This window comes from Furipterus horrens, unplaced genomic scaffold (genome assembly GCF_987537825.1).
Source record: "Furipterus horrens unplaced genomic scaffold, mFurHor1.1.pri manual_scaffold_5, whole genome shotgun sequence".
Classification (NCBI taxonomy): Eukaryota; Metazoa; Chordata; class Mammalia; order Chiroptera; family Furipteridae; genus Furipterus; species Furipterus horrens.
The window spans coordinates 166,501,359-166,521,571 of NW_028327175.1; the positions used below are offsets into that span (position 1 = coordinate 166,501,359).

General features: G+C 40.6%; 1 protein-coding gene and 1 pseudogene across 14 annotated transcripts in view; both read right to left on the bottom strand.

Annotated features, from left to right (window-relative positions):
- The window catches only part of KCNMA1 (potassium calcium-activated channel subfamily M alpha 1), a 725,195-nt gene that overhangs the window by 32,279 nt on the left and 672,703 nt on the right, over positions 1 to 20,213 (bottom strand). For 7 of the 14 annotated variants that reach the window (XM_090278262.1, XM_090278261.1, XM_090278260.1 and 4 more), the window contains 3 exons: positions 15,259 to 15,372; positions 14,392 to 14,472; positions 10,370 to 10,500 (listed from right to left, as the gene is read on the bottom strand). In XM_090278262.1, the coding sequence (XP_090134388.1) occupies positions 10,370 to 10,500; positions 14,392 to 14,472; positions 15,259 to 15,372 (326 nt within the window). The remainder of the gene's footprint in view (positions 1 to 10,369; positions 10,501 to 14,391; positions 14,473 to 15,258; positions 15,373 to 20,213) is intronic. The other 7 variants (XM_090278265.1, XM_090278273.1, XM_090278274.1 and 4 more) reach the window with 1 other exon arrangement.
- On the bottom strand, positions 8,193 to 8,934 carry LOC150010332 (tropomyosin-like; annotated as a pseudogene).

Here is a 20,213-nt window from a genome sequence, read left to right on the forward strand (position 1 = left end):
GTAACAATGGAAAAGTCGCCCAACCTTCTTTTTCTTTTTTCTGTACCTCATATTCCTCATCCATGTAACAGGAATATTAAAAAAAAAAACAGACCCCCCCAAAAAACACCAAACCCATCTTACAGGATAGAGCTAAATGAGATATTTTGTGTAACCTCTGATACACAATGAATACTCAATAAATGGTAGTTTATAAAAAGAACAACCGACTAGCAATGCAACCAATTTACAAAATTCCCTTCTCCTGTGCCTCTGTGTTCTCATCTCTAATTCCAGAGAGCTGGCCCACATCACATGTGGGACCCCCTTGGCCTCTGAATTTTGATGATTCTCAGGTCTTGAAGCAGACAGAGCAGCAGGCATTGAGGAAACCGAGAAATGGAGGGGGAAGGACCAATTAATTGCAACAGGAAATCTGAGTCCGCAGCGCCATCTAGCCCGCTCTGCCGACGCCCCTCTGCACGGTTGTCTCCAACACTCTAGACCATCTTCCTTTTTATTTTTTTAAAGTATAATTACCAGAGCTTATGTTTCACAGTTAATGCTGTCAAGCCTTTTAAACTAATTGGTCTTTTATAGAAAATTTAACTGAAAATTAACACATCTTTTAATAACATTGCCTTAACTTTAATGGCACTTTGCCTTTCGTTTATAATTGCTCTAAAATTGTCATTTTCCATGTCATAGCTGCTATTTTTTATATTTCCTAGTTTTCATGGTGTAGATTTTTACTTTTAATATTTTTCTTTCATGAGGGATGAGAACTATTTGATTTTTTTTCCCAACCCTGGCCCTGCCTGGCTTGATGTGACAGCAGTGGCATATTCTGAGTCTGTCAGAACATAGTACCATTTGCCACGCTGATGCTGATGCCAGCTCTGTGCTTGGGATGGAGGAGTCATGTGTTTAAGGATATTACTTCACATGGCACAGGGTTAGCTTGGGCTAACAAAGAACGTGGTCATCTCCATAACACAGTTCAGGGGTTCGGCCCCTAATGCAAGGACAATAAGACTCTCCAGTGGCATCATAAGGATGCTGGTAGTATCCGAAAGAAGGTGTACCCTCAAATCAAGACTGAAGTGTCTAAGCCCAGACTTAAACTTGACCAGAAGTAGTCTCTGAATGCAGAATACATGGCACGGTGTGGCTGATGGCCTTTCCTATCTGTCTCTTGTATATCCCTCTCCCGTATCTACCACATTCCCGCCACAATGGGCTTCACCTATTTCCTCAGACAAACAAAACCTGGCTCAGCACGGCTTCTCAGCCCTTGTTCTTTCTTTTGCCTAGGAAAGCTAGTCACCCTCACCTCTTCTGACTTTTTGATGTCAGTTTCAAAGTTACTGCCTGAGACAGTTTGATTCTGGTCACTTTGGCTACAACAGGTCTCCATACCCATTCAAGCTGTTTTGTGTCCTTCAGATAAGCTATCCCTACCTGAAAATATTCATTTACTTACATAGTTATTGTTACTTACATAGCTACCATCCACTAGAATCAAAGTTCAAATAACATGAAGGCAGGGTCTTTATCTTTCTTCTTCACTGTTAAATCCCCAGCATGGAAAATAGTGCCCAGCATTTAGTAAGAGCCCAACAAATGTACTGATTAATAACAATAAGTACATATAGAGCTTGTCATGTGCTAGGTTCTGCACTAATCACTTTACAACCTTAACTCATTTAGTCATCTCAACGATCCTAGGATGCAGGTGCTATCATCATCCAGTTTAAAAGATAAGAAAACAGAGGCACAGAGAGGTTAAGGTAACAAAGACAGTAGATGATGATGCTAGGATCTGCATCCAAGCAATTTGGCTCTTGAGTCCATGATTGTTCTTTCTAGTGAGGGTCCCAGTGGAAATTAAATTGAGGGTGAGGGTAGGGGGAAGTGATAGTTGTGTGGAAAAGAAATCTGAGTACTCTAGTGCCTGTTTCTGCTCTAACTACAGAGAGACTTCCTTTCATCTTTGTGTGTGTGTGTGTGTGTGTGTGTGTGTGTGTGTGTGTGTGTGTGCAGCAAGCTGGTATTCTGCAAAAGACATTGTTTAGTGGTGATCTTCTTAGAGGCATATACCCATAAGCGTAATTATTCCTCCTTGTCATGTGTTTCTGCTGTTGATTTGCAGGAGAAAGCCATGAGGCCATGTCAGTAACATCCCTATCAGTTCCAGGATTGCCTGTGATGAATCAAAACATTATTCTTTTAACAGGTGAAGCAGTAAGCAGCAGGAGTTGAGTTATAAAGGACAATGTTCAGGGAATGTTTAGACACATGATTAAATGGCAGTTCTGGGAGAAGTGCTAGAAAAAGGAGATCATCAATGTCTAAAGAGGTGTGTGTGTGTGGATGCCGTGACGTTGTTTGGAAGCGGAAGCCTGAGATGGAAGCTTACTGCTGGCTCCTGCTGCTTGGGGGTGTCTTATTCAATTTATATTTCTTCCCACTCTTTTAGTTCCTCCTAATTACTGCTTTGATCCTTGACTATTTCCTTTTCTTATTAAATACATTCAGGGTTGGGGAATGCAAAGAAATCACAGGTAAGATTTTATCAGAAAGTGTAGATCCAATTGGATCTGTTGAACCAGACCCAGCTCAAGACCTCACTGTGAAACTTGCTCATTCTAGGCAATAATAACAAGGCCTGGAATAATAGGATAGGCATTTCGATTAAAGATTTGAAAAGTTACTATCAGTGGATCAGTTAAATGTCTTGCTTCAACACTGGACTAAGATTATTCACATTATTGCTCAAAAGATCAGACACTATAGTGGAAGTGCCTTGCACAGTTCTGGGCCCTCAATAAATGACACTGTGGCTGATAACTACAATGACAGTTACTAGATTCCTGACACCTCTTTTCCCAGGCTGGAATTCAGAAGAAATGCTGCACACAGGCTTGTATCCACACATGCCTTGGCTATCCTCTCCCAAACACTTAAGTTGTATTTCAAAGGAAATGGCTTTAAAAAAAGTCAAACCAATTCACTGATTTCTCATCTGAATTTTCAAGAACCAACTCCCTAGTGCTACAGTAGACAGATAGCTGTACAATTCAAATCCAGATGTGCGTCCCCAACTCTCACCCCATGGCCACTATGTATCCCCTTGGCTGTAGAGAGCTGGTGTTCTCTGGTGCTCAAAACTGGTTTTGTCCCTTGGAATCAGGGCTGACTTTATGGGTGTGTGTCCTGTGCAGTCACCCAGAGCCCATGCTCAGAAGGGTCCCTCATTCAGTTTAATGCTCTGTTGCTACCATTTTGAAATTCTTCATAATCTATGAAAAAAATCTCCTTAAAAATTATGTAGCTGGTCCTGCCTGGAATGTACTGAATGTCTGATACGTGTCAACATGAATAGTTTTATAAATTTGAATTTAAAAATTTAATAACATATTTGTAATTCTGAAAAATATGTATTATAAAAAGATTAATGATCTTAGTGACAACAGTCATCTGTGATCTCTCTGATTAGGATCAGAAGTAAAATGAAATTTTTAAAGAGATAAATTACAGAAATCTGTTGGAAACTGAATTTGGAGACTATGAGGACCATTTCAGAGAATATGGCAGTGTAACAAGCATATCCTCTAGCTTCCATCATTCCTTTCAGCCTGCTTAAGGAGTTCACCCAAACTGAATCACTAGCAGGTAGAAAGATTAGGCTCAGCATCCCCAGGCCATCAGGAAGACCAAAAGACCTGGGAAAGCAAAAGAGCCCTTCCTCAGGGACCACTGCCTTTCCTTATTGGCTTGGGAAGAAATGGTATGGCATAGAGCCCAGTCAGCCTTAATTCAGATGAATGTTGTTTCCTAATTAATTTTAAATCCATAATTCTGATTTTTAACTAAGATATACTTGCAGTTGGACCACATTCAGGAATATGAAATAACTTAATTTAGTCTTAAAAAGCTTTAGTTTTTTGTGTTTAAATCATTTTTTTATTGTTACTCTATTACAGTTGTCCCAAATTTTCCCCCTTTGTCCTCCTCCGGCCATCCCACTTCCTGCTCCCAGTCAATACCTACACTGTTGTCCATACCCATGGGTCATTCATACATGTTCTTTGTCTAGTCACTTCCCCTTCTTTCCACCATTATCCCCCTACCCCTTACCCTCTGGTGACTTTCAGTCTGTTCCATGTTTCCATGCCTGTGGTTCTATTTAGATTGTTAGTTTATTTTGTTCATTAGATTCCTCTTATTGGTCAGATCATATGATATTTGTCTTTCACTGACTGGATTATTTCACTAAGCATAATACTCTCCAGTTCCATCCACATTGTCGCAAAAGGTAGGAGTTCCTTCTTTCTTTCTGTTGCATAGTATTTTACTGTGTAAATGTACCACAGTTTTTTGATTCAGTCACTTACTTACGGGCACTTAGACTGTTTCCAGCACTTGGCTATTGTAAATGCCGCCACTATGCACATCGGGGTGCTTAAGTTCTTTTGAACTGGAGATTCGGGATTCTTGGGGTATATTCCTAGCAGTGGAATCACTGGGTCAAAAGGTAGTACCATTTTTAGTTATTTGAGGAGATTCCATACTGTTTTCCATAGTGGCTGCACCAGTCTGCATTCTCACCAGCAGTACACTAGGGTTCCCGTTTCTCCATATTCTCGCCAGCAGTTGTTTGCTGATTTGTTAATGATGGCCATTCTGACTGGTGTGAGGTGGTATCTCACTGTGGTTTTAATTTGCATCTCTCTGATGGCTAGGGATGTTGAGCATTCTTTCATAGGCATATGTGCTCTCTGTATGTCCTCCTTGGAGAAGTGTATATTCAGATCCTTTGCCCATTTTTTAATTGGATGGTTTGTCTTCCTGGTGGTGAGTTGCATGAGTTCTTCATATGTTTTAGAGATTAAACCCTTGTCTGATATACGATTGGCAAATATGCTTTCCCATACAGTTGGTTCCCTTTTCATTTTGATGGCGTTTTCTTTGGCCATGCAGGAGCTTTTTAGTTTGATGTAGTCCCATTTGTTTATTCTTTCCTTTATTTCCCTTGCCCTAGAGGATGTATCAGTGAAATTATTGCTTTGTGGGATATGTGAAATTTTACTGCCTACGTTTTCCTCTAGGAGTTCTATGGTATCATGACCTATATGTAAGTCTTTTACCCATTTTGAGTTTATTCTGGTGCCTGGGGTAAGTTGGTGGTTTAGTTTCATTATTTATTTATTTATTTTTTTTGCATGTACCATTCCAATTCTCCCAACACCATTTGTTGAAGAGGCTATCTTTACTCCATTGTATGCTCGTATGTCCTTTGTCAAATATTAACTGACCAATAGAGGTATGGCTTTATTTCTGAGTTCTCTATTCTGTTCCACTGATCTATGTGTCTGCTCTTATGCAAGTACCAGACTCTTCTGATTACAGTGACCTTATAGTATAGTTTGATATCAGATTTTGTGATCCCTCGCACTTTGTTCTTTTTTCTCAAGATTGCTGAGGCTATTCAGGGTCTTTTTTGGTTTCATATAAATTTTTGAAATATTTGTTCTAGATCTGTAAAATATACCATTGCTATTTTAATAGGGATTGCATTGAATCTATAGATTGCTTTGGTCAGTATTGACATTTTAATGATGTTAATTCTTCCAATCCATGAACACGGAATATGCTTCCATTTATTTGTATCTGCCTTAATTTCTTTCTTTAGTGTCCTATAGTTTTCTGAAAATAGATCTTTTACCTCCTTGGTGAAATTTATTCCTAGGTACTTTATTTTTCTTGTTGCTGTAATAAATGGGATTTCTTTTCCTAGTTTCTCTTTCTGATATTTCATTGTTGGTGCATAAAACTACCATCAATTTCTGAATATTGACTTTGTATTCTGCTATTTTGCCAGATTTACTTATTAGGTCAAGTAGTTTTTTGGTGGAGACTATAGGGTTTTCTATGTACACTATCTTGTCATATTTGGAAAATGACAGTTTTACTTCTTTCTTTCCAATTTGGATGCCTTTTATTTCTTTTTCTTGTCTGATGACTGTGGCTAGAACTCCAGTACTGTGTTGAATAAGAGTGGTGAAAGCAGACACCCCTTGTTTTGTTATTGATCTTAGGTAGAAAGGTTTTAGGTTTTGCCCAATAAGTATGGTGTTGGCTGTAGGTTTCTCATATATGGGTTTTTATTATGTTGAGGTATGCTCCTTTTATTCCCAATTTTGCTGTTTTTATCATAAATGGGTGCTAGATTTTGTCAAATGATTTTTCAGAATCTATTGATATGGTCATGTGATTTTTGTCTTATATTTTGTTTATGTGGTAGATTACGTTTATTGACTTGTGAATATTGTACCATCCTTGCATCCCACTTAATCATGGTGTATGATCTTAGCAATGTATTTCTTTTAAAAAAAATATTTATTTATTTATTTGTTTATTTATTTTTAGAGAGAGGAGAAAGGAGAAAGAGAGGGAGAGAAACATCACTGTGTGGTTGCCTCTCACTCGCGCCCCCAACTGGGGACCTGAGATGCAACCTAGTCATGTGCCCTGACTGGGAATCAAACCTGCGACACTTGGCTTGCAGGCCGACGCTCAATCCACTGAGCCACAGCAGCCAGGGCTAGCAATGTATTTCCGAATCCAGATTGCCAGTATTTTGTTGAGGATTTTAGCATCTATGTTTATCAGAGATATTGGCCTGTAGTTTTCTTTCTTTGTTGTGTCTTTACCTGGTTTAGGGATTAGGATGATACTGGCCTCATAAAAAGAGTTTGAGAGTCTTCCCTCATGAATTTTTTGAAATAGTTTGAGAAAGATAGGAGTTAGTTCTTCCTTAAATATTTGGTCAAATTCACCTGTGAAGCCATCTGGTCTAGGGCTTTTTAAAAATTACTGCTTCAATTTCACTAGTTGTTAGTGGTCTATTCAGGCTTTCTGCTTCATCTTGATTTAGTTTTGTCAGATTGTATGTTTCTAGAAATTTGTCCATTTTGCCCATGTTTTCCAATATCTTGGCATGTAGTTGTTTGTAGTAATTTCTTACAATTTTTTATATTTCTGTGATATCGGTTGTAACTTCTCTTTCACTTCTGATTTTATTGATTTGGGTCCTCTTTTTTCCATGATAAGTCTGGTTAAAAGTTAGTCAATTTGTTTATCTTTTCAAAGAACCATGTCCTGGATTTATTGATCCTTTGAATTGTTCTTTTAGTCTCTATGTTATTTAATTCTGCCCTGATCTTGATTATTTCCTTCCTTCTACTCACTCTGGGCATTGTTTGTTATTGTTCTTCCAGTTCTTTTAGATGTTGGGTTAGGTTGTTTATTTGAGATATTTCTATTTTCTTTTGGTATGCATGTATTGCTATGAACTTCCCTGTCAGTACTGTGTTCACTGTGTCCTATGGGTTTTGGGTCATTGTGTGTTTATTTTCATTTGTTGGCAGATACTTTTTTTTTCCTTGAGCTCATTGTTAACCCATTCATAGGATTGAAAGAAAATAACTGGTCACTTCAACATAAGGGGCACCTGATCCATTTTGTGAACCACTGAGAAGGGTGTAGAGATGGGACACAGATTTGGTCTCAGATAGAGAGGTATCACCATTTAAATTTGTTTGGTCACTTCTGATTTTTTTAAAAAACAATTACCCCAAAATACCTTAAAGCTGACACCTGAACATCTTTATTTTTTTTTTTTTTACTAATTCCTCTTGGAATCACCTTTCTGGTTTGACTGGTATTCCACACAAAGCAACGATTCCCTATAATGGAGTCTTCCTCTGGGCTCTGTTTGGATCTCAATAAGGCAGGTCCATACCTCTTTCCCTCCTCTGTGGAACAAGCAATACAGATTAAGCTGATAAATTACCTTCTAAAAGTGAAAGGGATTAGACTGCTACTTGACAACTGTGGATTCGGAATATTTTAAAAATGGTTGCTACAACAACAAAAAAGGTAATTACAAAATGTGTACATAACAACATGGTTTTAAAGACACTTTGCATTGTGCTCACATTCTCTTAAATCTTCTTCCCAAATGTGCTCAGCCTCTAGCCTACCAGAATCTCTGGGAGAAGGAGGGACAGTTTAGTGAAAAAGACACTGGGTAGGGATGAGAGTTGGGTGGGGAGAAAAAGGAGAAAGCAGCCTTCTGGTTAAAGATCAGCCCCTAGGTTTAAAAGGTCAGTTTCTGGCAACCTGGCCTCAGGCGGAGTCAGGATGCTCTACGTCTCGTTTAGGTCAAGCAGAGTCTGGTCCTGCATCCTTTGTGAACAGAGCTGTTGCTCTGGTGCATTTCAGTTTATCTTCCAAGTCATCAATTGTCTTTTCCAACTTGGCTACCAATTTATCAGCAAACTCAGCATGGGTCTCTGCCTCCTTGAGTTTATCAGTAAGAATGTTTCTCTCTTTCTCGTATTTGTCTTCTTTTTGAGAGTACTTTTCTTCAGCAGCACTCAGACACATCAGAGTCTGGTCCATCAGTCTGATCTACTCGTCCATCTCTCCACAACAGGACTGCCAGCTTGACTTGTTCCTCTGGGCATTCCAAATCTCTCTCAGTAATCACCAACTTAAAAGTCACCTCTTCATACTTCCTATCTGTTTCTTCTACAATGTGCTTAGCTTCTATGAGTTAGATTTCCTGGAGTTCCATCTCTTCTTCATATTTTAAAGCTTGGTTTTCAACAACCTTCATACCTCTCTCGCTCTCATCAGCAGCTTTCTCACCTTCCTCCAGCTTTTGCAGGGCCGTGGCCAGGTGCTCCCGAGCATGGTCCAGCTCCTCTTTAACTGGCTGGATCCTACGGTTCCAGGAGGCCACCTCAGTCTCAGCCTGTTCCCAGGCCCATCTTTCTCCTTCCACTTCCCGCTGGAGGCACCTGGCCCTCTCCTCTGCATCAGCGCCCACTGCTGCAGAACTTGGATCTTGTATTTCACCACCTCAATGGTGGGGATCTGGGACATGGTGCCCACCCAGCTCCTGCTCCCACTAGGTTGCCTGCCTCCTCTGCTCAGTGCTGCAGCCCCTCCGCCTTAAAAATTTTGTTTTTTCTTTCTTCAAATAAAAGTCCTTCTGGAATTTTTCTTTAATGAATAGATGAGAGTAATGCATAATTAGCATATCAATCATTTAACACATTCAGAAGAATAGCCTTCTGAAGCTCTTTAAGAAATGTATGTGTATAAAACTCTCTGAGCCATGTTTGTGATCTTAATGTGGTCAATAAAACTCATTTTCATGGATTCACCAAAGGTCAGTGTTTATCCAGCCTATGTCTGTATTTTCAAAAGTCGTGAACTTGAAAATTCCAAAATGAAGACGCTTTTCTATATAATAAATAAAGACACTCAGTAAGAACACATCATAATCCCCAGGTTACGATCCATTCTAGTGTCTGCCTTTGCCTTTTATAGTTCAAGATGGCTCCGTTAAACTGGGAGCTACTTTTTAATTGTTCTTTGTTTTTGGCCTCAAAAGTGAAAAAACAATGCACATCAAGTTACAGAAGAAACCAAAGATGCTTTTGATCCTTTGGCCACCAATCTAGTCCTTCCCTGCAGCAGAGAACAGGCCAGACTTGGCCCTCATGCCTGGTCCTCTCCCAGGGCTTATGTCTGAGTGATTGGCAGTGACTTAGGAGTCAGCTTTGACACTGTTCTCTTTCACCTTTGCCTCATGGGCAATCTATTCGCAAGTCCTTTCAATTTTACTGACAAACACCATACAAACCCACCCACCTCCCTCCAGCTGTGCAGTTTTATCCTAGTCTAAGCTACGAGAGCCTCTTATTCAGACTTCCAGCTGTCTTCTTGCTGCCTGAACCATCCTCCACACCCTAGCCAAGGCAGTCTGTTTAGAATGTAAACCTGATCACAACACTTTCCAGCTCAAAACCCTTCGATTCTTCCTCGTTCCTCTAAAGAAAAAGACCAAAAGTGTTTGAGGACTTGTGGGTCCAACCTTGCCTCCGTCCCCCCTTTTCCCTCTCTCACCGAGACTCAGTCACACAGGCTTTCTCCGGCTTCCTTGAGACTGTCAGGTTCCACCCCCACAGGCCTTTGCACTTGCTTTCCTTCTTCAGGGGATGCTTTTCTCCTCAAAATCTCCCCTCTTTACTGCTCAGGCTTTGACGTAAAATGTATATTATGTCTCTATGGAATCTCTTTCTGATCTGGAGACCAGATCAAGTGCTCACCTATATTTATTCATAGCCTTCTTTGGACCTTCAAGAATTCATAATCCAATGTTTATTTGCGCGATAGTTCGATGCACATTGGTATCCCTTCCACACTGTGAGCTTTGTGTGGTCATGCGGTTCACAGTAACTGAAGCTCCAGCCCCAAACCTCTCCTGTGGGAGTCTGGAGGGGCTCCATTTCCCTAACCCGCACCTACTCACCGCACTCATGAGCGAGTCCAGGACGCTGACGGCAAATGCTGTCCCGCATGCAAATGGCTGCGTGAGGTACAGTTCTGTGTCCGGGTCATCGTCATCGTCTTGGTCCAAAAACTGAACATTAGTATCGTTCACTAGAAAAAGCGTAAAATACAAATTAGCTCAAAATACCACACACAGGCAGCGAAGCCAGAGAAAGGGCAGGCTAGTGGTTTAGAAACACTGAAGTCACTGAAAAGGAGAGAAAAGCATGGGAGAAGCTGGGGGCAGGGGGCAGTGGGACTCAATGGACTGCTCCTATGTGATTGTTCAAGTTTCCAAGGCCTGGAGAGCAATAACTTCAAGCAGGCTTGCCCCATGGCAGGCTGCGGGAGGACTCGGAGACAGTGCTAGTCAGTCCTTTGGTATAGTTTTAGAATCATGACCCCAAAAAACACCCTAAAGTGTTTTTCTTTTTGGTAGCCAGGTCCTTTGAGAGATGGACATATTTCAAGGATGAGTAGCCACGATTAGCCATGCTGATTTAGCCACAAGGAAAAGAAAGCAATTTATTGAGAGTGAAGAGCAACTGACTGGGAGCACAGCAGAGGCACAGAGCAAGGAATTCACCCACAGGCACAGCCCCCACCATGCCTGAGGATTAGCCTGGGTAGTGACTGGTGTCCCCAGCTCTAAATCTGGGTCCACACCAAACAGGCCCTGGTTAACACAAAGGCAGCCCCCTGTGGGATGTCTCCTGGGCTGTCACCAGCTGTTTGCTAACAAAGACTTGCTCTGCATCCCACGATGCATGGGGATGCCCACGTTCTCCCTTTCCTCTTCAGAATAGCTCAGTCTTTTCCATGCTTCACTGTAAGCAGATGCAACATCTGATGCTCTGTTTTATTTCCATCTGAGGATTCCTCAAGGACTCCTCCAGCATGCACATGCAGATTGATTGGCGCTATCACTGAGGTGCCCTTAACTTATTAAAAGTTAAATAAAAAATTAATTTCCATTCCATTCTTAGCTTCAGAAATGATCAGTTTTGCAGACCAAGTAACAAAGGGTGGCTGTGTGGTTGGGGAAAAGATGAGCACTCGTCATTTCTGGAGTAATTATTGTGCTTTTAGAAAAAGAATAGATGGAGTTCCCTTTTTCTGATTCCTTTCTAAGTCTATCAGCAGCTAATTCTCTTTCCTAGAGTTATTGTTTTAATTTTTTTTCCAAAAGTAACTTTTTTCTAACTTGTGTTTGTTTATTGTATAAGGCAGAATAAATGATAGTAGGATAAAAAGCTAGACATGAAATTATTTTTAAATGACACTTTCCCTAGAGAAAGGTTCTAATGGCTAGAAATCTTTGCTCTGTTCTTCTGAAGTTTATCACACCTGGGTCCCCACTGTCTCGGTGGCACTTGAATCATAGGCTGGTGGGTAAAAGTGCAAAATGCAGGATCTGACACTAACTCCCTTGGGCAAAGCATTTCATCACCGCAAACCTTAGTTTCTCTTTCTGTAAGGTGAGAGAGATAATAGCAGCTCTTGTGACGCTGTCAGGACACTCCTATGAGATTGTGCTTGATGAGCCTGACCCAGCACGTTCATGTGAGCTGCTCTCAGGATCACCTTTCTGACATTAAACATTCTGTGACCCACTGCGTTACAGACATTCCCAGCTTCCTTCTAACCCTCTCAGGAGCCCATAAGGCCTTCCTCAGGGATCCTACTAGGGTCAACTTATATCCTTCCCCTCCTCCATCCACTTACTCAAAAGCACGCTGTGGGACACAGTTTAGTCTTCCTGCTTTGTGACTCAGAAAATGTGAACCAGGACAACATGCAGAGGATGCAGCTTTAATTATTTGTAATAGCCAAGGAAGGCCTGTGCATTGGCACTCAAAAATGAGAAGCATCTGTTACCTCTTTTCAAGATGATGAGAAAGGGTTGGTACTAGACTTCAAAAGGAAGTAGCCCCAAATAGGGAGATACAACTCTAGATTTTCAGTGAGCTAGGGATTGGAGTCATTGGGAAAGAACTCCAGGGCATGAGCCAGGGTTCAATGAAGATGCTGTGTGCTGTTCAGAGTTACCCAGTCTCAGAAGCACAGTAGCCAGTGTTACTCTAACCCTCCTTCACAGAACAATCATTAGGAGTGTGTTAAGAGGTGATTAAAATAATCACCCCAATAGGTATGAGGTCAAATACAACTGGGAAACAGGCAGGTGGAACAGCTTTAAAGGTATTCCTTCTTGTGGGACTTCTAGGGGTCATTGGCCCATACATCCATTGGGACTCTCCAAACGGTTAAAGATTGAAATATACTACATAGTTTAAAAAACCTGTTTGACCTCGGCATCCTCTATGGCTTTCAAAAGGCATTTTACTTGCTTGGCGTAATGCAGAACACATCTCAGAACATGTAGTAGGTATACAGTAAATATTTGTGGGGATGCAGCCAGAGGGCAATGGTATGACAGCCAAAGATGGTCTGACCTCTAGAAAAATCAGGCTTAAGGCAGAAGGCAAGGGTGATGGGAACACACAGGAACACGGAAGGTTCTCTGAGCTAATGGAAGACATCTGGAGAGGAACAGAGACATCAGGAGATTCAACGATGCTCATCAAATGCCTAAATTGTTGCCTCTGATTTGGGGCACCGAGGCTTTTCTTTTCTTGTCTACTAATCAAGATACCTTAGCTAGCTGGTGGCACATGGATTCCAGACAGAAAAAGAAATCCCTGACAGTGATGATTCTGAAATGATTTTGAAGTTTTCTGAGATGGAGACATTAGAATGGATTTTTCAACCCGAGGTCTGGGTTGCATGAGCTCCCTGGGTCTCCTACAACACTAAGTTTCTGAGGGGAGCAGTCCCAAAACCTAGGCTTTTAACCAACTTCTCTAAACATGAAAAAGACACCTCTTCTACTGCTGGAAACAAAAAATAGTGCGGTACTCCTTGACCTGAGTGAATTTGTCCTGATAAATAGCTACGTTGACAATAATGCAGTGCTGAGTGGTGGACAATTTATTCCTTAGTTTCTAGACACCTCGCAAGCAAGATTACTGTGTTAAAAGCTGCTCTCTTATTTTGAAATATATTTTGGGGCCAAGAAAATGGCATGTTAGTTTCATTTGTGAGTCATTTGGAGGCAGGAGCTCCCCACCTCTCTATCCACCCCTCTGCCAAGCAGCACTTTCGCTGTCTCTATTTAGAAGATCAATCTCCAGGCCTGAGACCTGCTGCTGATGGGTGCCTTTCATGGAGTTATTAACCAAGTTATGGGGAATTGTAGAAGGGCTTGACAAATGCATTCATGACTGAGTCCTTCATCTTCCTGATGAGTCCACTCCAAATCTCCCCAAGAAGGCTCCGGGCCAGCGGGGTGGGGGTCAGAGCGCAGGGCTGTGCCTTGGTGGCTGCTAACCTCATCCTTGGCACCCTTCTTGAAATCTGGCTTTGAAAAAAAAGGTCCCCTAGGAACTGGTTGCTTTTATGGCTTCAGAACCAGAGCTTCTGAAAAAGGGCCTAGTATTTAAAAAAGGCAAATAAAGTCAGAATAAAGGAAAATAAACAGCTGGAGGGAAGGCACCATCTTAGGTTTCTTATCTTAAAATTTTTATATTTCTCCTTTGACTTTCTCTGAGAGCTGTGAAGACATGTCAGTCAAACTGACAGTGTGTTGGAAGAGGAGTATAAGGGAGAAGGCGGGAGAGCAGGGGGACACATGGAAAAGAAAAAAAGGAAAGGTCCAGGCCAAAGAAAATGAATTAGAGAAAAGATGCTTTGAAAACAACTGCCAGGTCAGATGGGTGTGATCAAAGGTTTACTGATGCTGTGTGGGGGGAAAAAATCATTAAGAAAGGCCAGAACAAGACAGTCGATTCCAACCAGAGCCACAAATAAAACACATTCAAAGCAGTGCCATGGGGTAGCCGTTCTGTTACAGCCGGTGAAATAAAAAACAAGCTAATGATGGTTGGAAACACCAACAACAGAACAAAAGGAGATACTGATGTGAAGGAAAACAGTGCTTCTTACCCAGTTCAGTTATCATTAGAATGTGCGTCCCACTGTTTTTTTCCTGATTGACTGATACCAAAGGCAACTTGCCAGGTTTAGCTAATTGGATACAGCATTTAAGGGTTGGGGAAAGGGAGTGGAGGAAAGTACAGAAAAAGAAAAGAGTGAGGGAATAACAGAGGAAACATTCTGAAGTAAAGGGACCCAAGACCTGGACCACAGGTAGGTTATATTTGTCTTGGGGGCGATAGGCTAGAGACCTTTTGGCAGTTTTGCAAATTCTTAAGTAGAAGCAGGGAGTGTCATGGCCAGGTTAAAAGTTGGAAACCACTGGCCAACAATCATGGTTTTCAAAACCCCATCATTTTTTGGACCCAAGTGGCATTCACCGAAAAAGGCCTTTGTCTGAGTTCTCTTAGGACAGATTAAATGTAGAGTTATGACACATTAGCTCAATGCTTCTCTCCAGTTCTAAAATGCGGTTGGCTTAGAGTTGAAGCTTTGTACCTCTGTGGAGAGTTCTGATTATAGGAGCTGTCCAGAGGTGCTTCCACTGAAGATTACCGAGAGTCCATGGACTATGTCTTTCCTCGCTTCCTCCCCTTTCCCTAATTTATGCCCCAAGTTTGAATCCATCATCTCATACTCCTTGAAAACAGTGACCAGCATGAAGGGAACGGTCTAGTCATCTCAGAGGAAAGGTAGATCAGTTTTCCCTTTGGGAATCTGATATTTCTGTGCATACCTTTCTTCAGACTCCTTCAAATCAAACCCCACTAGAGTTTACTATGCTGAAGGAGCTGAAAAACAGGCCAACCTCCTCACATCTGACATGGCTGGAAAAGATAACCAAAAAGTCTGCCCAAAGCTGGCATTCACCCCTACCTAGTTCAGTGATGATGGGGATGTTGACCCCAGTCGTGATGGATGGCTGACGTAACATCCCGTGCACTGGGCTGTTATCTGGAGAGGATCTGTCCATTCCTGGAGGTGTGAATCCTAGCAGGAAATAAAAAGAGAAGGGAGAAAAGTCAGAGGTGTGGAAAACTTGGAAATAATAAGAGTTCAGGGTATGTACACAATCCAAAAGAAAATGTAGCTTATGCAATATTTACAGGTTAACAATTAGCACTACTAGGATAAACTCTGATGAGTTCCTTTGTTTTTTTAAAGAACAAAGTAGGAGACTATTATAAATAATTCTAACCCACTTTGATAGTTCCCTAAAATTCAGTCTCTATAACAGCCTTGCTCACAGATTTTTGTTCCCCTCTCCATTCAGGCACCCTTGAGAATTATACCTAAGTGTGTCTCCTTGAAATGAGATATGTCCATGCAACATAGGAAATGTTCTAGCCCATGAAACATGAACAGAACCATGAGTATCATCACTTCTGGTATAAGCATTTGACCTTCTACCTGTCCTTTCAGACTATGACAACCGCAGAACCATAGGTCACCGTGGAGAAGACTGGGCAGCAGCCGTGGACAGTAGTGGCCCAAACCCACAAGCATTCTGAGTAAGTGAAAAAGCAATCTGTGTTGCTTTAAGGTCCTGAGATTTGGCTTTGTTGTTGTTGTTAACACAGCACAAACTAAACTATATTGCTACCTTAAACCAATCAATTGCTTATTCTTTTGCCAGTGAGGCTTACTTGGGTTTTTCACACAGTTCTGACCAAGGGGATGTGGGAGAAAATTGCTTGGGGGTTTTCAGGAAGTGTTTCCTTGCTCTTAAAAAGAATCACACAGGAAGAGAGATTCTCTTTTAATCCACTGGACATTGCTTTTATGCCTGGAACTGTGGCAGTCAAGCAGCCATCTTATAACCAGGATGGGCACCAGCTGAGGACAAAATCACCTTAATGACATTGTTCTAACTGAATGATAGAAATACTGAATAACAGAAGAACAGTCCTTGAGTTCCTGAAGTCACCAGCCCTAGAACCAAAACCAACTGGCCTCGAGATTTCTTACTACATGATATTTTAAATATACATATAAATAAGATTATATGTATATAATATTTTATATACATCTTATATAGATAAATTTTATATATTCTATACATAACCTTTATATAGATACAATTTCTATGGAAAAAAGCCTGAGGTAAGATAGTTTTACATACATTATATACACAACACGCAATTATATCTTCACATATTTTTCCTTTTGTTTAAGCCAACATTAGGGTTTTTAAAAAATATTTGCAACTAAAATCATCCTGACTGATGCATATGCTGCCTGCTCATAGTGGACGCCTGAACTTCCCAGGGTGACTAACCCATCTCACAATATAGATGTTGGAAGCAGCCTATTTGGTTTATGATTTTTGCATCTGGGCTTTTTTGGGTCTCAGCTCTGAATCCCAAGTATATAGTAGAATAAGCTTAACCCAGACATAACTTCAAGATTTCTGAGGATGAGGAATCATCCCAGCTAGGCTAAATGGCTGCCTCCTTAAGGATGTGCATAGAAACATGTAGACATGACTCATTTATTTACCTCACACACTCATACAGTGAAAATTAATTTAACCAAGTGAAGCACATGGCAAGTAGTACCATCAGCTTTGTACTGGCTGCAAGACCCAATTTGCTCCTCTATCTTAGAAGACAGGCTGACATGTTCGCTTTTGTTTCTCTTCTTTGCCCCTGATGGACTGCAATATGGGCTTATCAATGAGTTATGGCCTTAGAGATACAAAGTCACTTGTTAAGTTTCCAAGGACAAAATTCCAAATAGATTGGGTAACCAGTTTCCTCACTTAGTCTCCAATAATGTGACAAGACTGGATTGAATCAGGCATTATGGCATGTGTGCTTTCTCAGGAATGCAATGACAGGTGCTCAATAATTGCCTATTGCTTTGGAGGTGCATAATGCATAAAATGCCAGAAAAGTATAAAAAGGGTTTGCTGATTTTCTGCCTTTCTGTGTATAAATTTGATACTATTGAGTTGCCTATTCTCAGAAAGAAAAAAAAAAGTTTTAATTACTTTTCATTCCCTGAATGCACTTAATTTTTTATTCTTTATATTGACATACTGTGCACAGAGCATTTTTCAATGACAGTGTAATGTCCATCTTTCTAAACTTTGGAATGTGTGTTTTTCAGCCAACCACATAACCAAGAACATGCATTTTAAATGCTAGCTGTTTTCTTCCCCTAGAATAGTGAGGGGGAAGACTAAGCTGTTTTCATCAGAAGTTTCATTCAAAAGCATGAAAAACTGCAAGTGACAGCTGTGCAGATTCAGTGGAGGTGACTTTTTGAATTTCTCCAACTTGACAAGTAAACACCTTAAATCGGTAATGCTATATGCATAATACATGGCCTGTATTTTGACATCCATCATCAAATGCTGACTTGAGAAAATACGGGTCTGGACGTCAAGGAATAGCACCCATAAAACAGGGAGAAATGCAGGTCACACAGTATTAGGAAAACTGTATTTCATTAGAGAACCTGCAACAAGCCAGACTGTCCTTTTATCTTATTTAAAAATTCCATTTTCAGGGCAAAGAGTCTCAATTCCTTTGCATGAAACCTTCATTTAGAAATAACATGCTTGCTTCAGAGGTCTCTTATATTTAGCTTTCATATTCCATTTTCCCCTTCAGTCACCAAGCCTGCTTCCATTAGCATCTGCAAACTGACAAACTATGGTGGGTGTCCAAAGACATCTCTCCATTAAAGGGCCTTCTCTCTCTTACACATGACCCCAGGAACAGGGTGCTTTTTTTGGCAAGAAAACTTCAGCAACTATAATGTCTCTTACTCTTTTGATACTTTTCTATTCACACATTTTTTAAAAGCAGAAAGAAAGACTGAAGATATACTCTATCTTTTTCCCTCTGGTGTAGAGTTGTGTTAAAGATGAATAGAATTTATTTTTATTTATTTTTTAAAGAATTTTTATTATTTAATTTGAGCCTAACTGATGACAATTTCCAGGAAGCAAAATCTCAAGGGAATGAGAAAATGCTCCAGAGAATGGGAGTTCTGCACCTTATTTTATAGATTACAATCAAAGAAGGAGGCATAAGGGGGTTACATGAAATTGATTGGTGATAGATTACGGAAGCAGGGAAATCTCAGGGACTGGGTAAAGAGTAACGTGAGGAGACCAATGCGTACTTTTACATTTGGTAGTTACAGGATAGTTAACAGTTAACATTTATAGCATGTAATGAAGGTAGGTCGGGGAGCAAGAGAACAATGAGGGGTCCCATGGCCTTGTACTCTGATGAGAGATTGTGCTCTAAGAGGTATGGAAAAAGACGTTACTCAGACATTCCAAAGATATATTATCTTAGATGCAAAAAAGGCAATAGACAGACTCAGTTAAAGTAAAAATTGACCTTTATCAAGGAAGATACTGGCCTAGGATATGACTGCCATGGTTTCTTTCTTGGAGGTCCAAATATGGAAAAATTGTGGCTGAAAACGGCAGGGCTGACCCAGATTCCTTCAGTGATCTTGGAGAGAAAAGAATTCAGGCACCTTCCATCTGAAAAAATGAGGCAATCCTGCCTTTGATGCCATTTGATGGACCCTACCCCATTCATCATAGCAGCAGTTCATAACAGGACAGGTCTAAATTGTGTCCCTGTCTCTGGTGGTCTTCCTCCCCACCCCATTACTGTTTGCTGCAGTGGACACACTTTTGGTTGAACTTTAATTCTCAGTACATGAAATAGCACCCCAGTTCTGCGTGTGAACACTCTATACTACACACCATGTGAATACAGTATAGATACCCTAACCTACAGCTAAAGAATGGTGAAGCTGGGAAACACTTCCTTCCTTAGTTAAACTAACACTTGGGAAACCAACTTTAGAAACAACAACTCATTTTTCCAGCATAGATGAGTAAAAATGCTGACATTAAAGAGATGAAATGAAAAGTTCTCAATCAGGAAAAGTTCTCAAATTCAAGCACCTTACTGAGATGCCCTCCTGATTCTTGAAATGTCTCCATTGCCCTCTATTGAACATGCAAACAGGAGGCAAGCTCTGGGCTAAAGATGACCTCCAAAGACTACCTGATCTCCTTCATTAAAGGCCCCTCCCCATTCCAATCATCAGGGCAAATGTGGCGGGTTTACATTATCTGTTCTATTCTTTGGCATTAGGCATAAATGGGCCCAAGATGACTCCTTGCCAAGCATGGTCATTCTACATGCTGTATGAGAACTTTAACCCACAGACTTTGTTTTCTATTTTTTGAATCTTCCCGTTGTCTACAGAACTCCTGACCCATGGAGAAGAAACAGAGTGGAATACTTAGTAGTATGGTTAACAGTCAGATGTCTTGGGTTCAAACTCTGGCCCATCACTGTATTAGCCACATAACTATGAATATAGCACAAACTTTCTCCAAGCCCCTGGTTCTTTGTCTATGAACTAAAAGTATCACTCACACAGGGTAGCTGTGAAACTAACATAAAATAGTATATTCAAAACATTTAGTGCAATGCCTGGTATGAAACAAGTACTCGAAAATATTGACTACCAATGTTAATATTTTCCTGGGTACACAATAAGTACTTGTGCATAGGCGTAGCATCTACCACCACCCCTCTCTATGGATAAAGAACTGAGGTATCTTTTGGTTGATTTTTAAAAATAAAATTTAATGAAGAAAATCATGGAAAGTTAATCGAAAGGCAATGAGCAATGTGGATGTATTTTAGTACAATCAGATAAAGCCAGTGATTAAAATACAACCCAAAATATGTAAGAAAGGAGGATTTCAGATAAGGGGATGGCTAGAATTTCTTTAGGTATGTTAAAAAACTGGTGACCAGTCTTTAAGTATGAAGTATTCTTAG